The sequence below is a fragment of the Anopheles merus genome, chromosome 2R (assembly GCF_017562075.2).
Source record: "Anopheles merus strain MAF chromosome 2R, AmerM5.1, whole genome shotgun sequence".
Classification (NCBI taxonomy): Eukaryota; Metazoa; Arthropoda; class Insecta; order Diptera; family Culicidae; genus Anopheles; species Anopheles merus.
In genome coordinates this window covers 46,258,699-46,281,246 of record NC_054082.1, presented here as the reverse complement: position 1 = coordinate 46,281,246, position 22,548 = coordinate 46,258,699, and the positions used below count along the sequence as shown (strand labels likewise).

At 45.7% G+C, this 22,548-nt stretch overlaps 2 protein-coding genes across 10 annotated transcripts in view; one reads left to right on the top strand and one right to left on the bottom strand.

Moving 5' to 3' along the window:
* Nucleotides 1–22,548, bottom strand: part of LOC121591006 (latrophilin Cirl) — an 88,565-nt gene that overhangs the window by 37,381 nt on the left and 28,636 nt on the right. For all 8 annotated transcript variants that reach the window (XR_006004505.1, XR_006004506.1, XM_041911285.1 and 5 more), the window contains one exon: nt 6,145–6,192. The gene's annotated coding sequence lies outside the window, so the exon portion shown is untranslated. The remainder of the gene's footprint in view (nt 1–6,144; nt 6,193–22,548) is intronic.
* Nucleotides 12–2,357, top strand: LOC121591008 (chymotrypsin-2-like). 2 transcript variants are annotated; one of them, XM_041911292.1, is made up of 3 exons: nt 12–192; nt 297–691; nt 1,879–2,357. In XM_041911292.1, the coding sequence occupies exons 1-3, from the start codon at nt 96–98 to the stop codon at nt 2,176–2,178; spliced, it is 792 nt and encodes a 263-aa protein (XP_041767226.1). In that variant the 5' UTR covers nt 12–95; the 3' UTR covers nt 2,179–2,357. The 2 variants fall into 2 exon arrangements, with proteins under 2 accessions (XP_041767226.1, XP_041767225.1); XM_041911291.1 differs by having other exon boundaries at nt 294–691.

Genomic DNA, 22,548 nt, shown 5'->3' with positions numbered 1-22,548 from the left:
CGGAACGACAACTCGATCGTCCGTGAGAGTTCTCGTGCGTAACGTACCCAACCAAAGCGGGAAAGAAACCCGAAACTACTGCTCCCTCGTTCGACATGAAGACGTTCGACAGTATTGCGCCGGTGCTGCGACTGGCAGCCGTTGTGCTGGGTTTTGTCACAGTAGCGACTGCTCTGCCCCAACAAGCCAACTGTAAGTGGACACTTCCAGGAGATACCCCACGTGGAGAGCAAGTGGGAAGAAGAGTTAGAATTTGCTTGAATAATCAATCGACTCATCGTCCATCGCCTCAGCAGTCAGCCCACGAATTGCCGGTGGGGAGGATGCGGCCGACGGACAGTTTCCCTTTCAGGTGGCCCTCATCAACGAGGGGCTGGTGTACTGTGGCGGTACCGTCGTGAATCGGCGATGGATACTGACGGCAGCTGCCTGCATCACCGGAAAAGCCCTCTCGGATGTGCAGCTGTTTGTTGGCAGCGCGGATCGGCTTACCGGCGGGCGCAACGTAACCGCGGAACGGTTCGTCATTCATCCGGACTTTAACGCACAGACATACGCGAACGATATCGCTCTCGTACGGATGGCGGAATCGCTCGCGTTCACCGGCAACGAGCTGCAGCCCATCCGGCTGGCAACGGACTTCTTCGAGACGGCCACCAACGCGACCGTGTCCGGATGGGGACGATTCGCGGTAAGTGTTTTGCCAGTGGAGTAACACAATTCGACCAGCGACACGTGTCAGTGAGTGTTTGTGACAGCGTTTCTGAAGAATTCGCTAATTGGGTAGACACCCCGTAGTTGAAAAGCTGAGCTGTAGAAAATAGCGCTTCTTATTTTTAAAAGAACTGTTTCGGGAACGCAGGGTACATTTTGTATACATAGGTACAGAACAGAACATAGTGTACAGAACATTTCAGTGTCACTTTCAGGTGTGGTGAATAAGCTGTTCCATGTTTTGAACAAGAGTGCACGGGTTATCAGTTATAAGTGCACACTACCGGAAACATGTGCAAGCGGATATATCCGGAAAATAAGCGTACCGGATATCAGTCATTGCTGTGCCCGGATAATCTTAGCTCCGGTAGGATAGTTCAGGAAAGCTGAAGTGTAATGGGGCCATAATCTGCCCCAAGTATACTGCCCAGCTAGACGTTGAGTGCACCACAAGTAACTAAACGATAGCGAACCAACAATTCTTTAATGCATTTTATAGTCCTGTGATACGCTTGTATCACTTGCATCTATTCTCTTCGGATAAGCATTTACGAAGTTGTGTGCGTGCAAAAGCAAAGACACAACAAAAAATATCTAAAAAGTGTGCAAACACACTTCAAAGTTTGCTTATGGAGCAAAGAACGATTCAGAGCTCCGACAGAAACCAATAAAGCTCGCCCGCGTACTTGCCCGGGGTTTGGCGACCGTCCGGTGTATTACAGCAACACGGGCCCCAGACATAGCGCGCGTCGCATATGTCTATAAGCACACTTAAGTCGATTCAATTTACCATTTTAATCTCCACTCCAACTAAAAGCCAGTTGGTAGCCGACCGTTGTCAGATGGGTCGACCACGACCACGACGATGACACAGCGAGAAAACTTCCGGTCTGGGACTGGGACTACTGGGAAGTGGGCACGTTTAATTGATTGAACCGGGCGGCTTAGCGTTAAGGTTGGGACGGGCCCTCTCCTCCCCCACGATTGGTTGATGCATGATTCTGGGTCCTTACGGAACGCCGGCATCACAACCTTCCCGTATGCGTCCACTTGCAACAAATCCCTGAGCTGTTCCGACTCACCAAATCACTTCTCATACATTCCATCATGGATAACACACACAACCGTCCTAATTCGATCCTCCCCTCTCCCTTTGCTTTCCAGATTTCAAACAATCAACTCCCAACCCGGCTGCAGTTCATCCGCACGGACGTCATCGGCAGCGAGGACTGTGCCGAGCAGTTCGAGGAGCCGTACCGTAGCCGAATCTCCGACCGTACCATCTGCACCAGCAACCAGGCTAACCAGGGCGTCTGCCTCGGCGATGCCGGCGGTCCGCTCGTGCTGGACGGTGAGCTGGTCGGCGTGCAGTCCTGGAGCATCCCGTGCGGTACCGGACTACCCGACGTGTATGAGCGCGTTTCGCACCACCGGGCCTGGATTTTGGCCATCACGCTTCTGTAGAGTTGGAGTGGGAGTTTTCCTGGAGTGGCGCAGCGCGGCGTAGGGTTAAGTGGTTAAGTTCATCTATCTATCTATCTGTGTAGCTTTACTGTGTACGTAGGAGACGCTTGTTAGGACACGAATTTGCCAGCGGTACATCCGTCAATAAAACACAGCGAGACTCTGTGCGTTTGACAGAATTGTCTCTTCAGCCGTTCGGCGACAAACCCGGCACAACAACAAACATCAAAAACGGTACACTAATACAGTGTCATGTACAATTGGTTGGGATTTTTTTGCCTCTGTTATTGTTGTTGTACCGTGGCTCCTCAATTTCGCGCCCGCGTAGTTACGACTCGTCAGGGATAATCAAGTTAAGCGATTCGATTTCACCTCATCACCGGAGGGGCAAACCAAACAACAGTAGTCGTGCCAACAATGACACAACGAACGTCTCTCATCGACAAAGTCCGCACACGATTCGCTAAGGTTATTGCTTGGTCAGGGAGTAACGGGGGGGGGGGGGGGGGGGCAGGAGGATTCGTTCTATGGGAGATCTTCGTTCGGCAAATAAGAGATTGCCATACGCGCGCGTGTGTGTGTGCTTTGATAGGGGGTCGCGTACACCCCTGTATGCTTGTATTCAATTATTCAACTTGATTGCTTTCCCAATCAAGACACCCCGGAGCAGTGCGGATCCGAGAGACCAAATGCCCTCCACCCCGATGGGGGGTTCATTGTTGTCGATTGAAGTGGATGATGGCGCATGTTCTTGGCTGGGTTCTGGTAGCGGATCCGTCCCGTTTGCCATAACCGGCCAGCAATTTCCGGAAGGTTACCTCCAGCAGGCGAATTGGTTAAACCTGAAGAACGAACTTCTGAAACGCTGCGTAGAAGTTGGGCTAAGTTTAATGCAGCCACCAATCGAATTCAGTCTTTGCGTTTTCGATGCAGCAAACTTCATGACTGTCTGGGATTTTGCGTCCAAACTAGTGATGTGCTCTCTGAAGCGCACTCACAACACCGACTCGACTCCGGTTATTGTTAGTCTGATTCGGACTCCTGTTAAATATAAACCATTAGTTCCGCCCGGAGTTATTCCGAATCAAGATTACTCCGGCTCCGGACGACCCCGAACGACACAGACTCGAACTCCGGACGACTCCAACGGCTATATAACTCCGACTCCGGACGGCCCTGGGCGGCTACAAATAATGCTGGATGGAACTACCTGCCGATGTCGGTTCCAAACTCGGAGTCGACTCTGGACTTTTGTCAACTTTACCCATCACTAGTCCAAACAGCTTCCAGGTGGAATAGAAAAGCGATCGGAAAGGTGACGCCTAACGATGTTTGGCTAATTAATCGAAAGGAAATGAAACACTCTTTGCAGTTATTCGAGCAAGTCACAACACTTCACACCCAAATTCGACGGGACGATCGATTGCGCTATTTTTTGTACTCGCTGGAAAGATTGCAACAATTCCAATGGTAATGTTGATTCACTTCCCGTTTTGCCTTCGCCTAAGCGGTTGCTTCATCACGCTTCCTCCTTAGCACACTGGCACATTTGAAGTCAACGCTAAGATCCTGCAATGAGCGATGACTTGTCACAGCACCGGCAAAAGGTACATAAATCATTGCCGCACGAAGAGAAACACAAAAAGGCTATCGCCGTGTGTACGAGGAATGTTTTAAATTAATGCGACAGCGAACCAAAGCGGTAAAAAAGAACAGAATATGAAAAACGTACACACAACTTCAACTCTCGGTACAAATTCTTCATTCTTTCTCTTCTTTCGATTCTTCGACACAGTTTGACCTCGATGTCCATGTGTGTGTGTTTGTATGCTTACCTGGCCACACCATGAAGCCCGTGCTTGTCACCATCTCTCGCAGGAGAAATATTTGCATAATGTATTGTTATTAAATTCCGTACGCGTGTTTTTTTTTTGCTCCAACCATGCGGTGTGTCGTATATTTTTTCACAAGCGTCCCACTACGACTGACAATGCGTGCCGCCTCCGCCGCCATGCTGTCGGTGGGGTTGCATTTTCTCGGTTCTACGTTGGCAAGCACATCATGAAGCAAACGTTCGGCATTTGCTCCCGCCGCTTTCGCCACTCCTGCAGCTGATGGTTCGTTGTCGGCATATGCATAAGTGAGGAACGAGAAAATTGCACCATCACCATCATCATTTTCCATCCATCAAAGCCGATAGATGAGCGACGGTAGAAATGAAAAATATGACAAAGTGAAACAAAACGAAAAGTCCGACTTACACCCACGCATAGCATTCCAAGAGATAAACACACACTCATTCAGACGGCTTGGCAGACATGATACTCCACAACCAATCTCGATATCCTTTCAAATATGTGTCTCATCAACTGCCGCGGTATATATATGGCGTGACTTTTCTGCCACAATATGTTAACGAAAACAATAGGGGGAAAAATTGCTGGGAGAAGAAAGCAAATGAGCTTTTCCGCAATCTCTTGTCAGGATGGTTGAGACTTAAATTGAACCGTGAAGGATACCATTATCCGGGCACGGCATTTATGTGCACGTATGCTTCTTCAACACTAGACAGCCTGCGATTGAAAACACGCAAAACGTTCCAAACTTCCGGCAGTAATGGTGTTGCCAGGACAAGAGCGTGAGTAGGATTTTTTTTTATCGCTGGAAAATGAAGCACATCACTTTTGGTCAACAAAACCGTCTTCAACACAACATTCAGCCTGCCTATGTGCTTCAAATGATCGATGATGATGATGATGATGATGGTATTTGATGATGATAAAAATGTATCTCAATATTGTCCATAATCCGGGTAGGATATTGAGGTCCGCGGAGTGCTTCCTAATATTGCTTTTCCTTAAAACCTTCCTCCACTTCTGCTGGAAAATTTTCCACGTTTCGAGGGAAAATTGATGCAATTTTGGTTGTATCGAAAATTGTCTTGCTACGTCCGTTTCCTTCGCTCCTTGCGTGAGGGAGGGTCTGTCCAGGTGCCGTTTAGTCATTACCATCACCCGACAAGACAACGTCGATCGTTATCAGCGGCAGACCGAGGTATGCGCGGAGGTATCTATTTCGCCGCGAGCCCACGAAAAGTTACCATTAGTTACCTTTTTCCTGGAAAAGGGAAACATTATCCTTCAAAAGAAAAAGGGAAAGATATTGAGTTTGTGTTAAAAATCAACACCACCGCAATAAACCCGAGCTCATGCAGACAAGACAGAGTACACCACAGCCATGTCCCGGGGAAAACGCAGCAGCAGACATTGTAGGAAGGAAGCATGCTGAGTGAACGACCACTCTCCCCTTGGTGTCTTCTCGTCCTTGCCGAATGATTCTTTAGCCAGCCAGGAAAGCAACAAGATCTTGGGCCGAAAACTGAAACCAAACTGAGAAGGAAAACGCTGCGGGATTTGCCTACCAGACACATAAAAGCGTTGGAATATTCACACACATACACGCAAGCACCCCGTGATACCCAGAATTGAGCTTCCGGGACGACCTTTTTGTCGGGGAATTGTTTCCGAGAGCACGGAACGGAATCCCTGATTTGCCCTCCAGTGTCGTTCTCGGGCGAGAATGTCAAACGCTGTTGCCACGCCTGAGATGCAAGATTTTCCACCGAGCAACACACTACCACTAACCAAGCGAACCGCGAACCCCCTAATTGATATGGTAATGAGAGGAGCGAAGAAAATGTATTGATTTTATTTCGTCCTTTCTCGTCGGAACGTCTTCATCAACGGTTCGAGCGGTGCCACAATATCGTATATCGCCATTCGAGTTGGAATGAGACGGGACGAAAGAAATAAAATTAAAATCAGCGCACGCTTGACCTGACACGCGGTTTGGTGTTGCTTCACGGGTTTTACCGTAATGTCATGTAAATCAATTAGGTGTCTACGGTGAGGGGAGAGAAAAGTTCGGTTCGAAAATTAAACGTATTGGAAGGTGTACGATACATACAGTTCAGCACGATGTGTTGGTGGAGTAAGCGATTTTTTCCGACGCAATCTGAAAGAATATCGAAAACAAAAACTATATTAATTTATTATCTTCTGAAGGTTTCTCTCGTGAGGCTATGTGTAGGGTTAGGGTTTCGATCAGTTTTACAACAACATTTTTTAAGCACTTGCAATGAATAGCTAATACCAAACCATTTGTTCAAAAAAATATATATCTATAATAAAAATCACCTAATTCTGCTTTTATTCCAAAATATAATTAAACTAGTTAAGGCCCGGTAAAATCTACCGGATATCCTCAATTTTTGACTTTTTTTCAAACTCTTCTTGTCAGTAGCAGCAACCATAACTCAAACTTCATTTTTTTCTAATGCAGTACACCATAAATGTGTTAACCTTGTAACTTTCTGGACAGTTCTAACTGCACATCGCAATACCTTTAAAAATCGATGAGGCTACTTTTGAAATATACTGGTGTAAAAAATTAGGCTAATATCTTAAAGAACCATAAAAACCAAGTCACTACATTTTGAACTATTTGTTTGAACTGCTGTTCAAAAATGAGATGATTTAATACGCACATAAAGTACAATGAATACTTCTTCTTCTTCTTTGGCTCAACAACCGTTGTCGGTCAAGGCCTGCCTGTACCACTTGTGGGCTTTGGCTTTCAGTGACTAATTGATTTCCCCCCATAGCAGGATAGTCAGTCCTACGTATGGCGGCACGGTCTATTTGGGGATCGAACCCATGACGGGCATGTTGTTAAGTCGTACGAGTTGACGACTGTACTACGAGACCGGCTCGCACAATGAATACTAACATATATTATTTACTAAAACTTGTAAGTAATAACAATGATAATCATGATTGGCGAGCTTTGAGGCCATTTTGATAAAACAGAAGGTGCTGGAGGAATGCAGCTGGTCCGATTTTCAACAGACTTGATACGTTCCATGCCTTTGCTGACACAAATGTATGATTTTTTAAATTATTTTGTTAGATATCTTCGTGACTTTTTGGAAGAGCACTAAGCAGTAACCTCAACAACTTGTTCATTGAATAACTTATTGATGTGCAGTGGCCGCTAGTACATATACAACATGTTCAGCTATTGTTCAGTTCCAATTACATACTTAATTGCATACTGATTCAATCCATCTTCTGTTTTTTGTATCCATAAATGTAAGATTGAACTAAACAAATATGTTATGATGGTTCAAATTCCATTTCTACTCTTTTTTTCGACTTATGTTTCATACGTTAGGTAATAAGTAATAGATGATTAGAACATTTTCAATATAAATTTTCCCGGTCTTAAATTTCAAAAAGGTTTCCAAAAACGCCGTCAAAAATTTTATTTTATTATTCTGAAACTTGTTTTGAAGTATTGAATGGAATTGGTATTTGTGTATGAGACAATTGTTATTGTTGCGCCAATTATCAAATTTCAATAGTGAACATATACCCTCATATAACCATTCCAAATGTGTAGTTCTAATATTCCGATCTATATTGTTATAGAAAAGAATGGTTCAACACTGTTATAGCCTTTCTTGATCAATTGACTAAATTTGCGTTTACTTGTAAACTACTTTATTTACTCTTCCCGCTCCACATTTTTCAGATTTTGCTTCTAATTTGACGTGTCCTTAATTATAACGTGGTTGTTCTTAATCAACACCATAGTACGGTGATAGCATCACATGGTAGATATAGCCATCACTCTTGATAGATACAGTCAGAATCTTTTCAGCCCTCTTGGGCACGCTACAGTAACTATTGCTTCATTGTTGATCATTCTGCAGTTGATGCTGATCCGGCTGAGTGCAGTGCGCACGGTTGTCTCACCTAACGCGCAGTATGTTGCAGCCATGTCGCGCAATGAACCATCGCTCTCTTTAATGCTTTGTTCCGGAAGGACATCGTGAAATAAGAAGTTCTTCCCGCCCGCCAGCAAATTGTTACAAATTGAACTTTAACTTTCAAGCCATCAACATCCGCCGCTCTTTCGCTAGGAATTTTAGCAAGGCTTTTTAGCATATGGCCGTCTAGGGTCTCTCGGATACATCTGCCTCTTATTGTCATTCGATTTCCTTGTCCCGACTCAGCCAATATTGCGGAGTAGTAGATTTTTAGGGAGTGTACATGGTCGGCGTCCTGGGTATAGCAACCCGCTTTACAGGATTTTCTGTAACGCACTTATCAGCCGATGACGACGGTGTATGTAGTACTCGAGGTGTTTAAGCACCAATAATCAGTATGGTTGGTTTTATGAATGATTGAATTGATTGGAATACCAACCATTTCACAATTAAGCCATTTTGCATAGTTTTCAAACATATATTTTTTAAAATTTTGTCATGAATAACTTGATTTATAATGGAAAGGTGGCATAGGGACATCATCATCCAATTTGCATATTTAATTATTTAAAGAATTGGTCATGCTACTGTGTGATTTCTAATCGGTTTGTGTAAACAAAAAATCTAAGTAACCATTGGCCTCATTACCCGCGGGCTGGCAGTGTGGCATGGAGCAAGTCCTTTCGCAGTAACGCGCGTTGCTAAAAGAGCTATGCTCTCACCGCTTTCTCTCTCTCGCTATATGATTACTCTCACGTCATTGTGGCGATTTTCGATTTTATATATAGTGAGATATCAACTACTTGATCTTTAAGACTAAATTTACTATCTGCTTTAATTCTTGTTTATCTATCTGCGGGTGGATAGCATCATTATTTTTTTTTCTTTATTGTTCCTTCAATTTTGAGCTATTGAGCTATTTCACTGAATAGTTCCTCGTTCTCTCTCGACATTCTTTTAATTTGTCTTTAAAGTTTTCAATACAGTAACATTTTTCACCGTTAAGACTATTCGCAAATTTACTTACTTACTTATGCTGTACTACAACCGCTTTGCGGTCTTGACCTGCCAAATTTTATTTAAATTTTAAATCCTATGTGTACACCCTCCTTTCAAATAGATTTATTGTCCCGAATGCAATTGCGTACCATTTATATTGTGCCGTACGTTATTCCATTTTATGTTAGGGTATTTTTTAAGCATGGCCAGTCTCGTACAGTCGTCAACTCGTACGGCTAAACAACATGCCCGTTATGAGTTCAAGCCCCGAATGGACCGTGCCGCCATACGTACTATTAGCCTGCTATAAGGGGGTGATCCAAAAGTCACTGAAAGCCAACCCCACAAGTGGTACAGGCAGGCTTTGACCGACAACGATTGTTGAGCCAAAAAGAAGAAGTACATTGAGTGTAAAGTGTGAACATATTTCTAATAAAATCCAACCTAAACTATAGTTTTGCTACATGGTTATACAAACGTCATTTAATTATTTCTTCGCTGCAAACGTTAAAAAATCTAACGTTTTATAGAACATAGAAATTAAAATATAAATATCACAGGCCGTTTCGAAACAATACCTGCCAATTATAGTACTTAGGGATTCATTTCAAGCTGTAAAGATTACATTAAAACAAATTCCCAAAAATGGTTTGAGAAAGTGGAACGAAACTATCTGCCACAATTTCTTGAATAAAACATTTTAAAACAACTAACAAAAAAGTGACCAGCACAATGGGCATACGTACACCACAAAAATGTAAACATGTAAACGGCTCTACGGTTCATAAAGCATGTCGAGCAAAAGAGAAGAATTGTGAAATGATGGTAACCAAAACTCGTCAACATGCAACGAAAAAGAAAGAGAGAAAGTGAAGCGCCAAAGCTAGATAGAATGGAAACTTATGCAGAACAAAAGCACTGAAACTTTGCGTTGCAACTATACCAAAACTTATTCATATTATTCATTCGCGCTAGCCACCGGGCACCGGTAACTAATAATGCGGTCGGTCACAAGCGACCGCGAGAATGACAAAAGGAGTTTGTTGCGCTTTCGTGTACGAGGCCAGCAGCATAACGAAACAAAAATAAAGAGAGCCGACTGAAACCGACAGCTACTAGTGTAACCCAGAAAACAAATTCCACACCCGTGAGCGTCAACTATTTTACTCACAATTCCGCATTCAAACGCAATTTTTCAAAAAAGTGCCCCACTCTCCAAGTGAAATGGGGGTTTTCATGCAACATTTATAGCTGGCCCTCTCACAGACTGGTAAGTGTTGTTTTGCTGCCGGTGCTGCTGCTGCCACCGACAAACGGTTGATTATGATGCAACGAAACTTTCCATCGCCGGGTATTGTGTATGATGATGACCACCAACGGCGATCGTTATTGTTCCTCACGTAGTTGGCAAGCAAAAAAGAAATAAACACCAACCCTCTGCGACAAAACTTTCTTCCCGCGCTCAGCCGCCCAGAGCGAAGGAGCAGCAGGAGTATTGGTTTCATTTTAATAATTTCCAAATTTATTTACCATTCCCGCGGCGGTCGCGGCGATCAAAAATCACCACCAGCGACGTTTCGGGTACTCTCCCATCTATGTGGGCAGCACTGACTGTGTGCGCGCCCTTTCTATCATGTTCCTTTGCCGAGAATGAGAAAGGGGTCTTCTTCCGCCACACGATTAGGCGCCACCCCCTTCCTTTGTTTCGACATCCAGCACCGGTAGTTTTAAGACGGCCCGACGAGAGTTTTAAAGTTTAAATTAACAATTTTCTATGACTCCTCCCTTGCCGGGTGGCTGGCGTGGGGAAATGGAGCCGGCCAGGGAGATAAAATATTATGATGACCCCCCCGCCGGGTTCTGCCCCACCGTAACTGGGGAAGGAGATGCTATGTGGGAGATGCTGCGATCTCCCACCACAGTGTTCGGGCTGGCTATCGCACACCCTTCCTCCCTCTCTGCAGGCTTTCTATCCACTCCAGCACAGTAGACACACAAAAGCAGCGGGCCCCGTTGTTGTGATTTCTTTGGAAATTAAATTAACAGAATAATTGCTGCACCTTTTGTCGTCGGAGCAGGCGGCTTCATGTTTGCCACGTCAGTTGGGCCACACTGCGGCGACGTGGTGTGGCGGGGAAACGGGACTGGCGGATGGCCAAGTTTATCATTTGTTTTCCATAGCCGTGGAAAATGGTGTCTTACTGGCCCGCCCGGGGGTTCGCCACTTGTGCAAGCGCCTTGTGCGGAGAGTTAGACGGAGAGTCGCTGGCACAAAATGCTACTAATAAACTTCATTTCTTGCTCCCGGTGCTGCTTGTACCGAACCATCTACACACAAAGCCTTCCCTTGGAGCCCGCTGGTGCACTTGTTTCAACTTTTGCTAGAGCAAGCAAGGGCCACCTTTGCCGGCTGCGCTACTGTGTCGCTGGTGCGGTATCGGGGCAAGAACTTTGGGCAGCAAATAGTTTTCCCGGCCTAAAAACTTCCACCCGAAATGACAATTTCAGCTAAAGTTGTGTCCTCTCGGGATTCTGGCTTCGGTAAAGGAACGCGCATAAAAGCTTAACAACAGTACACTTTGCGCCGCCGGTGACGGCTGCTGCTGCACACTAATAAACGACTCGTCGTCGGTTCATTGTCTAAGCGAGTGCGGAATAATGAAAATAACATCCGAAGATCCTTGATTTGGACCGGGACGCGCTCTCACACGCTCCCAGCAGCTTTGAATGGTGAAAAACGCGAGAACCGCAATGTCGCCAGGACTAGCAGGCAGCAGGAGCAACTTTTCCCATCACACACACAGCATGACCGGTGGTGGTGCATCGCTGTTAGGTGTGCACGCGAACATTGATTGAAATATTTAACTATGTATTTTCTAAAGTAGTTCTAAAGAGAAGGGTAAAGAAGATTTTGCTTTGCTCCTAATATTCTTTCCCAAACGTTGTAGATAATGGTAGTGATTTACCAATTGCAATATTTGCTGTATTACATAACCTATCACCCTAATACAGTGAAAGCCAACCTTCTTTGATTCTTGTACAAGGTTCGTTGCTTGGCTTCTATTGGGCCGATAACAATTTCAGCATTACCCTTTCTTTTTTAGTTTTTTTTTATCACATTTTCTTTTTTGAACATTGAACAAATAGCATACCCACAGCGGCAAAGCAGATGCATAGCAGGATGTCACTTGCGGTCACATGCAACCGAATCGGGTTTCTTGCTTGGTCGTCAGTTCCTGCAAAATGACATTTCCCCTAAGAGGATTTATTCACGACGTGTCATTGCCAGCGTACAGCGTTTTGCTGCCACCGAAATACCGCGCATCACACTGTACTTCTACCTTCAGTACAGGAAATAACATTAATTAAGAGTCAGGCAGGAAAACTTTGCTCTCTTATGCGCTGTAGGTAAACCAAACGCTTCTCGCTACCCGAACCCTTCTTGTGCAAAGCACGTGTGTGTAAGATTAGAATTTTCTGCAAAGTTAAAATCCTCCTTCTCAATACACACATATACACACACATACAAGTACGCACGCGAAAGATCGTGAAGGGATAGAGCATTTATCGAACCGCGCACAGTTTTCCCGCGGAACAGGATATATGCTGATGTCACACTGTCACACGTCACCGTCACCGTTCTTCTTCCGGCGGGGGGATGTGGTTGAAGATGTGATTAAGTGAAAACTTTTCACACCGGCAACACCATGCCGTGCCGCTACTATTCTGCCACCATCGCTCTCCACGGGAACAGTGCTTAATAAATGTGTGTGCGTGTGCACAGAGTGGGTTCGTCTGAAAGGGCTCTTCATTTATGCTACACAATTCTATTAGATTCACAGAGCACTCGAAAGATGAATCAAATTATCCATTCAGCATTTGGTGAATCTTCTTCGTTGCAAAAGATACTAGCCAAAGGAATATGGGGTGAAAGAGAGGGGGACAAGAATCTGATTGCACAATAGCAGTTCATGTATGTTGATTATGATGCTAAGGATGAAAAACTGACACGCTTGGCGTAATTAAATTGCATCTGGCACACGGTTTTTGCGCTGGATGTTCTAGAGCATCAAGAAGGTCAAAAGGAGAAAAACTAGCATAAAGAGTAACAAGGAATATATTTCGTTCCGCTGTTTAAAAACTTACAATTGTAGGAATATTTTGATAGGATACTTACTAAAGAATCTAGTATCTAAGCAACAGCAAAATCAATATTGTTAAAATAACTAAAATTATCCACTATTACTTTGTAAACTTAGTGTTTTATTACAATTGTGAAGATGATAAATTGGACAAACGAAGATTATTTTAGAAAAAAAAACTTTGTTTTATGTTATGTTGCACAAGAAAAATAAGCGAATAAATTCAGCCACAATTTAGCAATGAGATAAGAATAAAATGCTTTAAAATAAACCGCTTCTACTCGAGTAGAAAGGATTCTAGGATAGTGCACACTAAACAAACCTAAATGTCACCATGAGAAGTAAACAGGCCAGCAAGCTTATGCCATCAACGAACTGTAAAGCATTTCAATGAGTTAAAATGACACGTTCCCATCTTTAGCAACAGCACATGTAGTACTTCATTTACGCCACAACGATTCATCTTTAGTTGAGTGACTGACACCACCAGGGCAGCTGACACATTATACGGTGCTGCCATAAAGGTAGAATAATTTTCTCTGGGTCTGTTGCATCGCGGGCGCACTTACACATGAAACTGTGTTAATCCTTTCCCTGGCTTTCTGGCCACACCACAGGCGAACAGGATAGAAGAAACGGAGAGCAAACGAGTAATTGTACTGATTTAACAGAAACTTGAGTGGCAGGTCGTGTGTGTGTATATGTGTGTGTTTTTTTTTGTTTGGGTATATTTAACGTTTCCCACACTGAACAGCTAAAAGTACTTAATTTCATCTAGGAGCTTTTCGGAAGAACTCATCAGCAACCACAACAAGGTCAATGTGTTCTTTAGACGGTAGAGAGAAGATGGTCCAGGTGGGAAAGTGTCCTTAGTGTGGGAAAGTGAAGCTTTTTTAGCGTTAAAAATACAAATAATGAAATTCAAAAAATGATGAACAAAAAAATTGTCATTGATTCAGACATATATTTGCTATAGCTCAACGCCTCCATGAGTCTTGGCATACATAGTCAGGACAGAAGAAAACGCACACACACACGTACTGGCAGAAACACATGCTGCCATCGTCAACATTTTGAAATTTATTTCCATTCTCCACCAGCTCAGTGAACGGGGCTGATGACGTCTTTGCCCTTTGGGAACACTGTTAACAGTCCCTAAACAGAGAGAGCAGGAATACCCTTAGTTTACGTTTCGTCCAACATGTCGTCCTGAGCACTCACACGGTGGTAACGTGGTGCGCAAAGTGGGCTTCTACAATTAAGTCATCCGAGAGTGAGAGTGTCAAAACGACAAAGAGCTTCTTCAGTATAGGCTTTATTTCGTTTCCGACTGGTATTCCCGCTGTCTATAGCATGCCATGCCACATTCTTTCCAAAAACAGTCAGTACTGTACGGAGGCAGGTCTTACCAGAAAGGAAAAACGGATCCTTTTTAAAAAGGCAAAAGCAAATTCCGAGCCCTTACGAAGCGTGAATATGGGCCTCAAGGGGGGTGTAAAAGAACCGCTGGCTTAAAGACAAATTATGAATGGCCAAACAGAATAGAAAGAACTGCATACTGTGGCGAAGAACACAAAGGAATGCAAGAGAAACGTAACTAAAGTGCCACACAACGGAACACTGGAAAATAGGACCTTAGTTAAATAATACTAACAAAACCATCATAACAAATATAACACATCACCAGAGGATATAGTTTCATATATTTTTTAACACAGCTTAAGTTGAGAAATCTAAATAATTGCAAAGCTACTGATGGCTTTGACGTAAACCAAACTATACTTAACTACTTAAATTTTTCCCTCCTTCTCTTTTGTTCTCTCTCTCTCTCACACACACACACACACACTCGCTCTCTCTTTCGCTATTTCTCTCTTCCTCTCTCTCTCGTTCTTTTTCTCTCTTTCTATCTATTTTTCATCGCTCGTATGTTGAAGTTTCACTGAGTATCTTGTGCACCCGCATTAGAACAGCATTAATTCAAAAATTATCATAAGATAAAACATTTTACAACCTCAACCTCAAAAAAGTGAAAAGAAAAAAAAAACTCGAAGCTTGACGAAAAAGAAAATGTTACATACAAAGATAGCTTTGGTATTATGTGAGCACGATCTCATACCGATGTGATGATAAATTTAAAGCAAACTTTTATCACACTCAACTTCAAGCACGATTTTCGCTGAAATGAAATCAAACATGGATCGAACGGCTTATCGAGTGTCGATTAAAAAAAAAAGTTCCGTTATGATTTGATCGTCTCTCCCCCTAACGGCAACAGCAACACACAGCCAAGCGTGTAGAAGATATGCAAGAATAAAAAGGCTCGTAATCTAAAAATTCTTGCCCGGTGGTAATAAAATTAAAAACATCAGCTATTTTTGTTTGAATATAAAAAAAGGCTTATTTATCCTTCTCTTTCTCGCTGCTGCGTTCAATTCGTCCAAAGCGTTCTAAAACCTGACTAACAGGCGTATGGTCATTTGCTTAAAAACCACTACTTAAAGCATCGCAAACATATTTCCCCTTCTTGGGAGAACGCAGAAGGTAGGAGGCGAATGCCCACAGGGGTTGAAGAGTGTGGAGTGTTTTGTACGATAAAATAGACTCCACGGAACTTAGCCCGGACTGCTAGGCAGTTGTGGTGAGTCCGCTGTGCATTTCTCTATGCCTTTTGCCTCCGATGCGGCCGCACGGTTGCGCACAGTGTGCGAGCGAATAAAATTATGATAAGCTTTTCCTCCGCCAAACGTTTCCCTCACCCCCCCGGAGTGGAGTGTGGACCGAATTTGCATGAAAATGGCACTCGCGCACTCGGAGCGTCCAAGCCCGCCGCCTTGCGACTGCGACTAAAGGGTGCGCACGTTCTGCAACGGGCTCCAATGATGATTTCATGGCTAGTGCTGCTGCTGGTAGTAGCTGTTGATGATTCTTTCACTGAAGCCATCCTTTTTTTTCTATATCACTATCTCACTCTATCAAACCCACCTCTAACCTCTACAAACACACACACACACACACACACATACACACACTCCTCAAGGGGGATTCTCACTTCATCATCATCTCGAGTGTTTGCGTTAAAACAGCGAGAAAACACACGCACGCACACATATATGCGCGAACGAAACAACCCGAGGCCGGAGCCTGTTTATGAGCTGCTGTCCCGTTGTTCAACAGCGTTTAGTACCTGCTTCCACTCCCGCTGTGCGGGTTTCCGTCCCTGGAGATTCGGACGGGACATTCCACAAATCTTCAACCCCTCTCGCGGTCGCGCTACACCCTGCCTGCCCTGTCAGGGTGTAGAGACTCGTCGTACAGGTCGGTCGGCCGGTCTGCTCGCTCGCTCCTGGACTAACAACATCTCCGAAACATCATCATCGGCCCTGGCGTGGAGGATGCCGGGACAGAACAAAACACCGCGACAACCGGCACGCTGGAAGCGAAAGGTAACTTAATGCAAAAGAGAGACAGAGCATCTCAAAACAACCAGAAGAAGTGTACAGCAGCACCAGCAGCAGCAGCAATAGTTGGGGAAGAATTAGTTTAGAAAGAGAAATAAAGACTAAGTTAGAAGGATAAAAAGGAGAGAGAGAGAGAGAGAGAGAGAGAGAGAGAGAGAGAGAGAGAGAGAGAAAGAGAGAAACAACAACAACAACAACATTAAAATGGTTTCGCGCTGCGGTTGATGTTCTTTCTTTCCAACTTCTTTTTTATTATTGCTAAGGTTTCTCTTCAATTTCCTCGAGCTTTCTATGGTGTCCACCTCTGTAGGTTGGCCACGACGAGCTTTGCTTGGAAACTGAGGGCACGTACAGAGCAACGAAACCATCGCATCGATTGCAGAGTGCTTACGTGAGGGTGCTTCGTAGCAAAGTAAAATTCGAAACAAAACGAAAGAAAAGAAAGAGGGAATAAAAAAAACACCAACCGTAACCAAACGTAAAGCAAATCGAACAAAAAGATCGTCAATGCGCCTTGGCCTGGGGTGGCTGTACACGGGGATGTGCGCCCTGTTCGTCCCCACCATTAGCCGTGTGGCTGCTGCGTCTCACGCGTTAATCCGTTTTCTGGCCGTTCTGGCCGATCGGTCAATGGTTTCGGAGACGACTTGTGTGTGCACTCTGAGAGGAAATCATGCACAGAGCACAGAAGAACGCAGTTCTCTGAGGCGAGAAACACACACACGCACACACTAGCGCACAAGGGAACAGCGAAACAGAACGTGGGCAAGGGTCCGATTCTGAACCGTGAACCGTGAACATGATCGTGCTGCTCTCCTCACGAGTGAGTGTGATTGTTTTCGGGTCCGGGAGACGCAAGCGAGTGAGCTAAGCGTGAAAACCCCGTTCGATAGTTGATTGGTTCTGCTTTCAAAAAGGGTTGTTTTTGCGGTACGGAGAAGGGCAGACGGAACGGAACTCAACCGCTAATGGACGCACAGCGCCCTCGTTCGGCGCATTCTCATCTGTATTATTACGAGCGCGCGCGTGTGTGTGTGTGTAATCTTGATAGCATCTCTTTATTTTTATTTAAGTAATTCCGAACGGTCAACATTTTAGCCGGCAACAAATAAGAGGCACTGCACTCTGCCATTCAAGCTACACAACGGTTCGCTAAGGTCGAAGAGAAATGGTTGTAACTTATAAAGCATATAAATGAGTGTTTTAGTTGAGGGGGCTACAAGTGTTGAAGCATTTATGAAGTTGTAATAAAAAAAAAACATAACATTCTTATTGCTCAAATTAATAAAAGAAAATGAATGCCAAATGCTGAACAAAACTCTCATTCACTCCCTAGCAACGTTCATCGCTATACATAAACAATGTTAAATTTAACTGTCAAAATTTACCCATGGCTTTCTGTCAATTTACTCTAAACGCATCGACCTTTTCTCTTTCAAAGACCTTGTGTAAAGCTTTGTATCACAGCAATGTTTACTATTTAAGGATACTGATCATTAAAGACAAGCCCCGTAAAACAGAATGCACTTTCGATGGCTTGGAGGGTTTGTAATTGCGAACAGAAAAAAATACACAAAATCCTGTTCACCCAATTGCATAATTTACCAATCAACAGCAAACCATAGTCATATTCAAGCTCCATGCCCATGAAAGGTGATACGACCTCCACATACATTTACGTACACACATTCATTGTTACCTATTAAAGTGCCGTAAAAAAGAAGGACTCAATTGTGGAACACCCCAAGACACAAGGGATCAACCAGTAGTGAGTTGCTAATTAACGCTCACTCATTCATCGACCACCATTCTATAGCTGTTTTTCTAGGATTAATGTTTAACGTGCCTTCGTTTTTACATTTTAATTAGGGAGTTTAAGTTGCAAACGTACCTATGGTGATGCTTTTGCGGGTTTAAAAACGTACAAATATCACTGTACGTAACAGAGGATTTCGAGAAATGTGATTCCGAAACCAATCCCACCAAGAGGGGGTCCAGTAGTCGTCCTTTCTTTCCTTTTACAAAGATCACACAGATGATGCCTTTGGGTGAGGATGAAAAGCACACGGTACGTTGTGTGTGTGTGCACAGTGTATTATTTACCAGTGCAGTTTTCTTACAACGCATACACGCAGCAGCAACGCGAAGCAAAAGAAACACGAGGCGAGAACACGTTTCTGATCACCTTGCAGAGCGTGCCCAACGACGACAAAGGGAGGGAAAAGGGAGGGGACAACTGAGCGCAGAAGAAAGAGTCTGTGTGTGTGGAATGGGCAGAACAACATTAAAGAAAACGGGCGCAACCTGTCCACGGTTTCGCCATTCGCCATTCAATTCAATCGATCTTAACCGAAGCACGCACACACCGCTGCTGCCCGGGCTGCACACACACCTTTTGCAAGGAGAATCCGCGGGATCGAGAGTCTCGCATTATGCGCGTTCTACCCCTGTGCTCCCTTCCTTGGGCCTTCCACTTTCCGCCTTCACCCCCTGCGACAAAAGCAGTTCAAAGCGTACGGAGCTATTCTTTTCCGTTTTTCTTCGCCCGCGCGGTTCGATTCGCTGCCGAGATTGGACAGTTGATGGCCGATGAATCGGTCCTATTTTGCCGTTCGTCATCGACCGGTTGTAGGCTTTGCGCGTCTTTACCACCACCACCGCCGTCACACCACGTCCGTGCAATGCCTACGCTTTCAACAAACGAGCGACAATAGCGACAACCGATCAACAAACAACCAACCAACCACACATCACCGAGAGAGCCCGCAGCCCAGCATAAGAGCGCTAAGGGGCGCACGCTCGTCCCGCTGCTTAAGCCCGGTCATTCCACAGCTAATGGGGTTTGTGCGCCGGCTGATTCAACCCTCGGAATGGCTGTGTGTGTGTGCGCGCTAGTCTGTCTTCATGCATCATATTGTACATTCTGTAGGTGTGGGGAAGAGGATGAAGGCAAAAGCGACCACGAAAGACGAAAACCGACCCACCAAGCGAGCGCATATTCTGGAATCGTCCGTCGCGCATCTCGGGGCCTGTCTATTTGCCCTCGCAAGCTGTCCCCGGCTTATCATCTGCCCATCGTCGCCGATCGTTTCAATTATTCCGGTGCTCGATCGATCGGCATTCTCTTCTGCAGCTTATGAACCGGTCGCACACACACACATACACACACAAAGACACACATGTCCCGGCGTGCGCATGCTATATGTTCCCGCTTTGACAGGGCCCGGATGACTTGACAGTAGCAACCAAAGAGACAAACCAAAGAAGGGCCACAGAGCAGAGTACATGGCATCCTATCCTTCTCCCCGGTTCAGGCTAAGCGAGGTCATCGAAATAATGCACACACGCTGACACATCCTACCCCCTCCTCTTCGTGTGAAATGAGACATGGCACAGAGATGGTGGGGAAACAGAGAGAGAGAGAGAGTGAGAGAGAGCAAGAGAAAACTTCCAACAAGATCGATCCAGGTCGTCCGTTCTTCTGCACCGAGCAGAGTAAACCGGTTCTCCTCTTGTCAAGGTACTTGGGTTCACTGTTTCCCGCCCACCTCCCCTGGTGGCCTTTCTCACCCTCCCTCGCGTGTCTAGCACTTTTGTTGGGGGATGGGACGCCTTGCCATGAAACGCCTGCCTATCTTGCGCCGGTCCGGCCGGCCCATTAGACCGACGAATGCAGGGGAACGGCGACATTCCGATGCAATGACTCCCGACGTACGAGTACCTACCTGACGAGAAGCATTATACACGCACCTTTTCACAAACGGCGGTGAGTCATTGATTCGCTATTAGAGTCCATCAGCGGGCCCGTTCCGCATCCCTCCAGCTGCGTCGCCCCGTCCTGAAGATGCCCAACGGGGACACCATTGTTTACCGCGATGGACAACACAGCGCGACCGACGGACGAGATAGAGCGCGCAAACCGAACGCAGGCAGTGCCTATCTTCCCGGGTACGGCGGCGGGAAAATGGTCCGGACGGACGCGCATGCGAGATTTATCGCGCGTCCAAAATCTCTCCAGCAACTACTGCAACTGAAGCACACAAACAATGGTGCGCGTGGAAAGCGCGCAAAACCATATCTGCCAATATATGGCAATAATGTTCCACCGGGCCGCTCCGCTCGTTTTCGATGGCAGCCCGGTGGACCACGCAGTAAAATAGTGGCGTGGAAAAGTTGCTTTCTTTCTCCGGCCAGCAAACTTTCGAAACGTTCGGCGTGCGGACTTTTTGCTGCACATTGTCTCTTCATCCTTCTCAGTCACGTGAAGGGGATGGATGTCAAGTTCGGGATCAGGCTTTGGAAGCAAGAAAGTTCGGAACGGTACGGAGTTTCATCCAAGCCCCTAATCGGGCTCAAAATCTGGCGCCCGGTTTTCGCATGTAGCCATTTCCCAGAACACTGATGACCTCCACCCCCGCGGTTGCTTGCAAATCTGCATGCTCCCCATCCCCACTCTTCCTCCGAACTATCTCATTCTCAGAATGATAAATGTCAATCGATAAATTAACTCGCGCAAAATGTGATGCGCCGGCCAGAGCAAATCTCAGCCCCAAAATGGAGGAGAAGAATGGAGGACATTGGGCACAAGAATGGTGTGTGTGTGTAAGTCGATGGAGGTTGGTACGGTCACAATCGGCCATTTTAGTGTACCATCACTGATCGACGCCTGGAGGAAGCTAATGGGGGATTGTAGCAGAATGGAAAAGGATCGTCGCCGGTGACGTCCGAGAGGAACACAGGACATGCGCGGCTCAGATCCAGCTGGATCTCAAAGGGTGGGACGGGTGGGGGGGAGGTGAAGAAATGCACGACGTTGCGAAATAGAGTTACAGCAGCAAATAAACTCTACCGCGGGTACGGAGGAGAGAAGTTCACGCTAGGTTCAAGCACACACTGCCGAGTAGTGATGGGTAAAGTTGGCAAAAATCCGGTTTCCACTCCGATCCGACTCTGATAAATTCAGAATCGATTCCAGAAGGTAGGTCCGTCCTGCATTATCCGGAGTTGTTCGAAATCATCCAGAATCGCCCGGAGTCGCCCGGAGTCGCCCGGAGTCGTTCGAAGTCGGAGTCATCGGGAGTTGTCCGGAATCATTCGGAGTCGTCCGGAGTCACCCGTAGAGTCGTCCGGAGTCATCGGTAGAGTCGTCCGGAGTTCGAAGTCGTTTGGAGTTATTGGAAGTCGGAGTCATCCAGAGTCGTTCGGAGTCGGCCTTCGAAACAAAGGCTTGTATATGAAGTGCACGCGCAAAGAGAAAGACAAAATAACACAACGAAATGAATTGCTTAATCACAAACACATTAAACCACACGAATCCTACCGGTTCCGGTGGACTCCGATGAACTCCTATCGACTACAAACGACGCCGAACGACTCCAAACGACTCCAAACGACTCCGGACGGATCTAGTGGTTCCATTTAGCCAAAATCGGAATCGGACGAACAATAGTCGTAGTCGTATCCGAGTCGTGGGTGCGCTCCAGAGAGCACATCGCTACTGTCGAGCCCTTTCCGGGCCCATTTGAGTTGCAGACAACAGCAGAAGAGGTATGAAGGGGCCGGTGGGAGCAGCAACAACAGCACGACGCCCGAGATCGATCGAATGCCGAGCAACAGGGCACATGCACACACACACACAGGGCTCTCTAAAAGGTACTGTCAGTGGTGTTGCGACCCGCTCGCGACGGTTACCCACTTTGTGTGTGTGTATACCGCACCAATGCAAACGGCCAACAGTTCTCCCTTCCCCCGTCTGGCCGTGTTTGAATTCTTCTACCGGCTGCATATCTTCCTTCGGTTAAACTGATTTTAATGCAAATTTATCTCCTGCGCGGTTTGTGCCCAGCATTTGCACACACACACTGCAAAGCGCGCGCCGCCCCATTGGGCTCGGTCATGATGCCCCCTCCTCTATAGCACTCCCTTCCTTCGCGCGCGC

Excerpts from the sequence above, each read along its gene's own strand:
- LOC121591008 (XM_041911291.1), top strand. The coding sequence starts at position 96 with ATGAAGACGTTCGACAGTATTGCGCCGGTGCTGCGACTGGCAGCCGTT. Across the intron at positions 193-293 it reads TCTGCCCCAACAAGCCAACT|CAGTCAGCCCACGAATTGCC; the intron begins GTAAGTGGACAC and ends CCATCGCCTCAG. Across the intron at positions 692-1,878 it reads CCGGATGGGGACGATTCGCG|ATTTCAAACAATCAACTCCC; the intron begins GTAAGTGTTTTG and ends TTTGCTTTCCAG.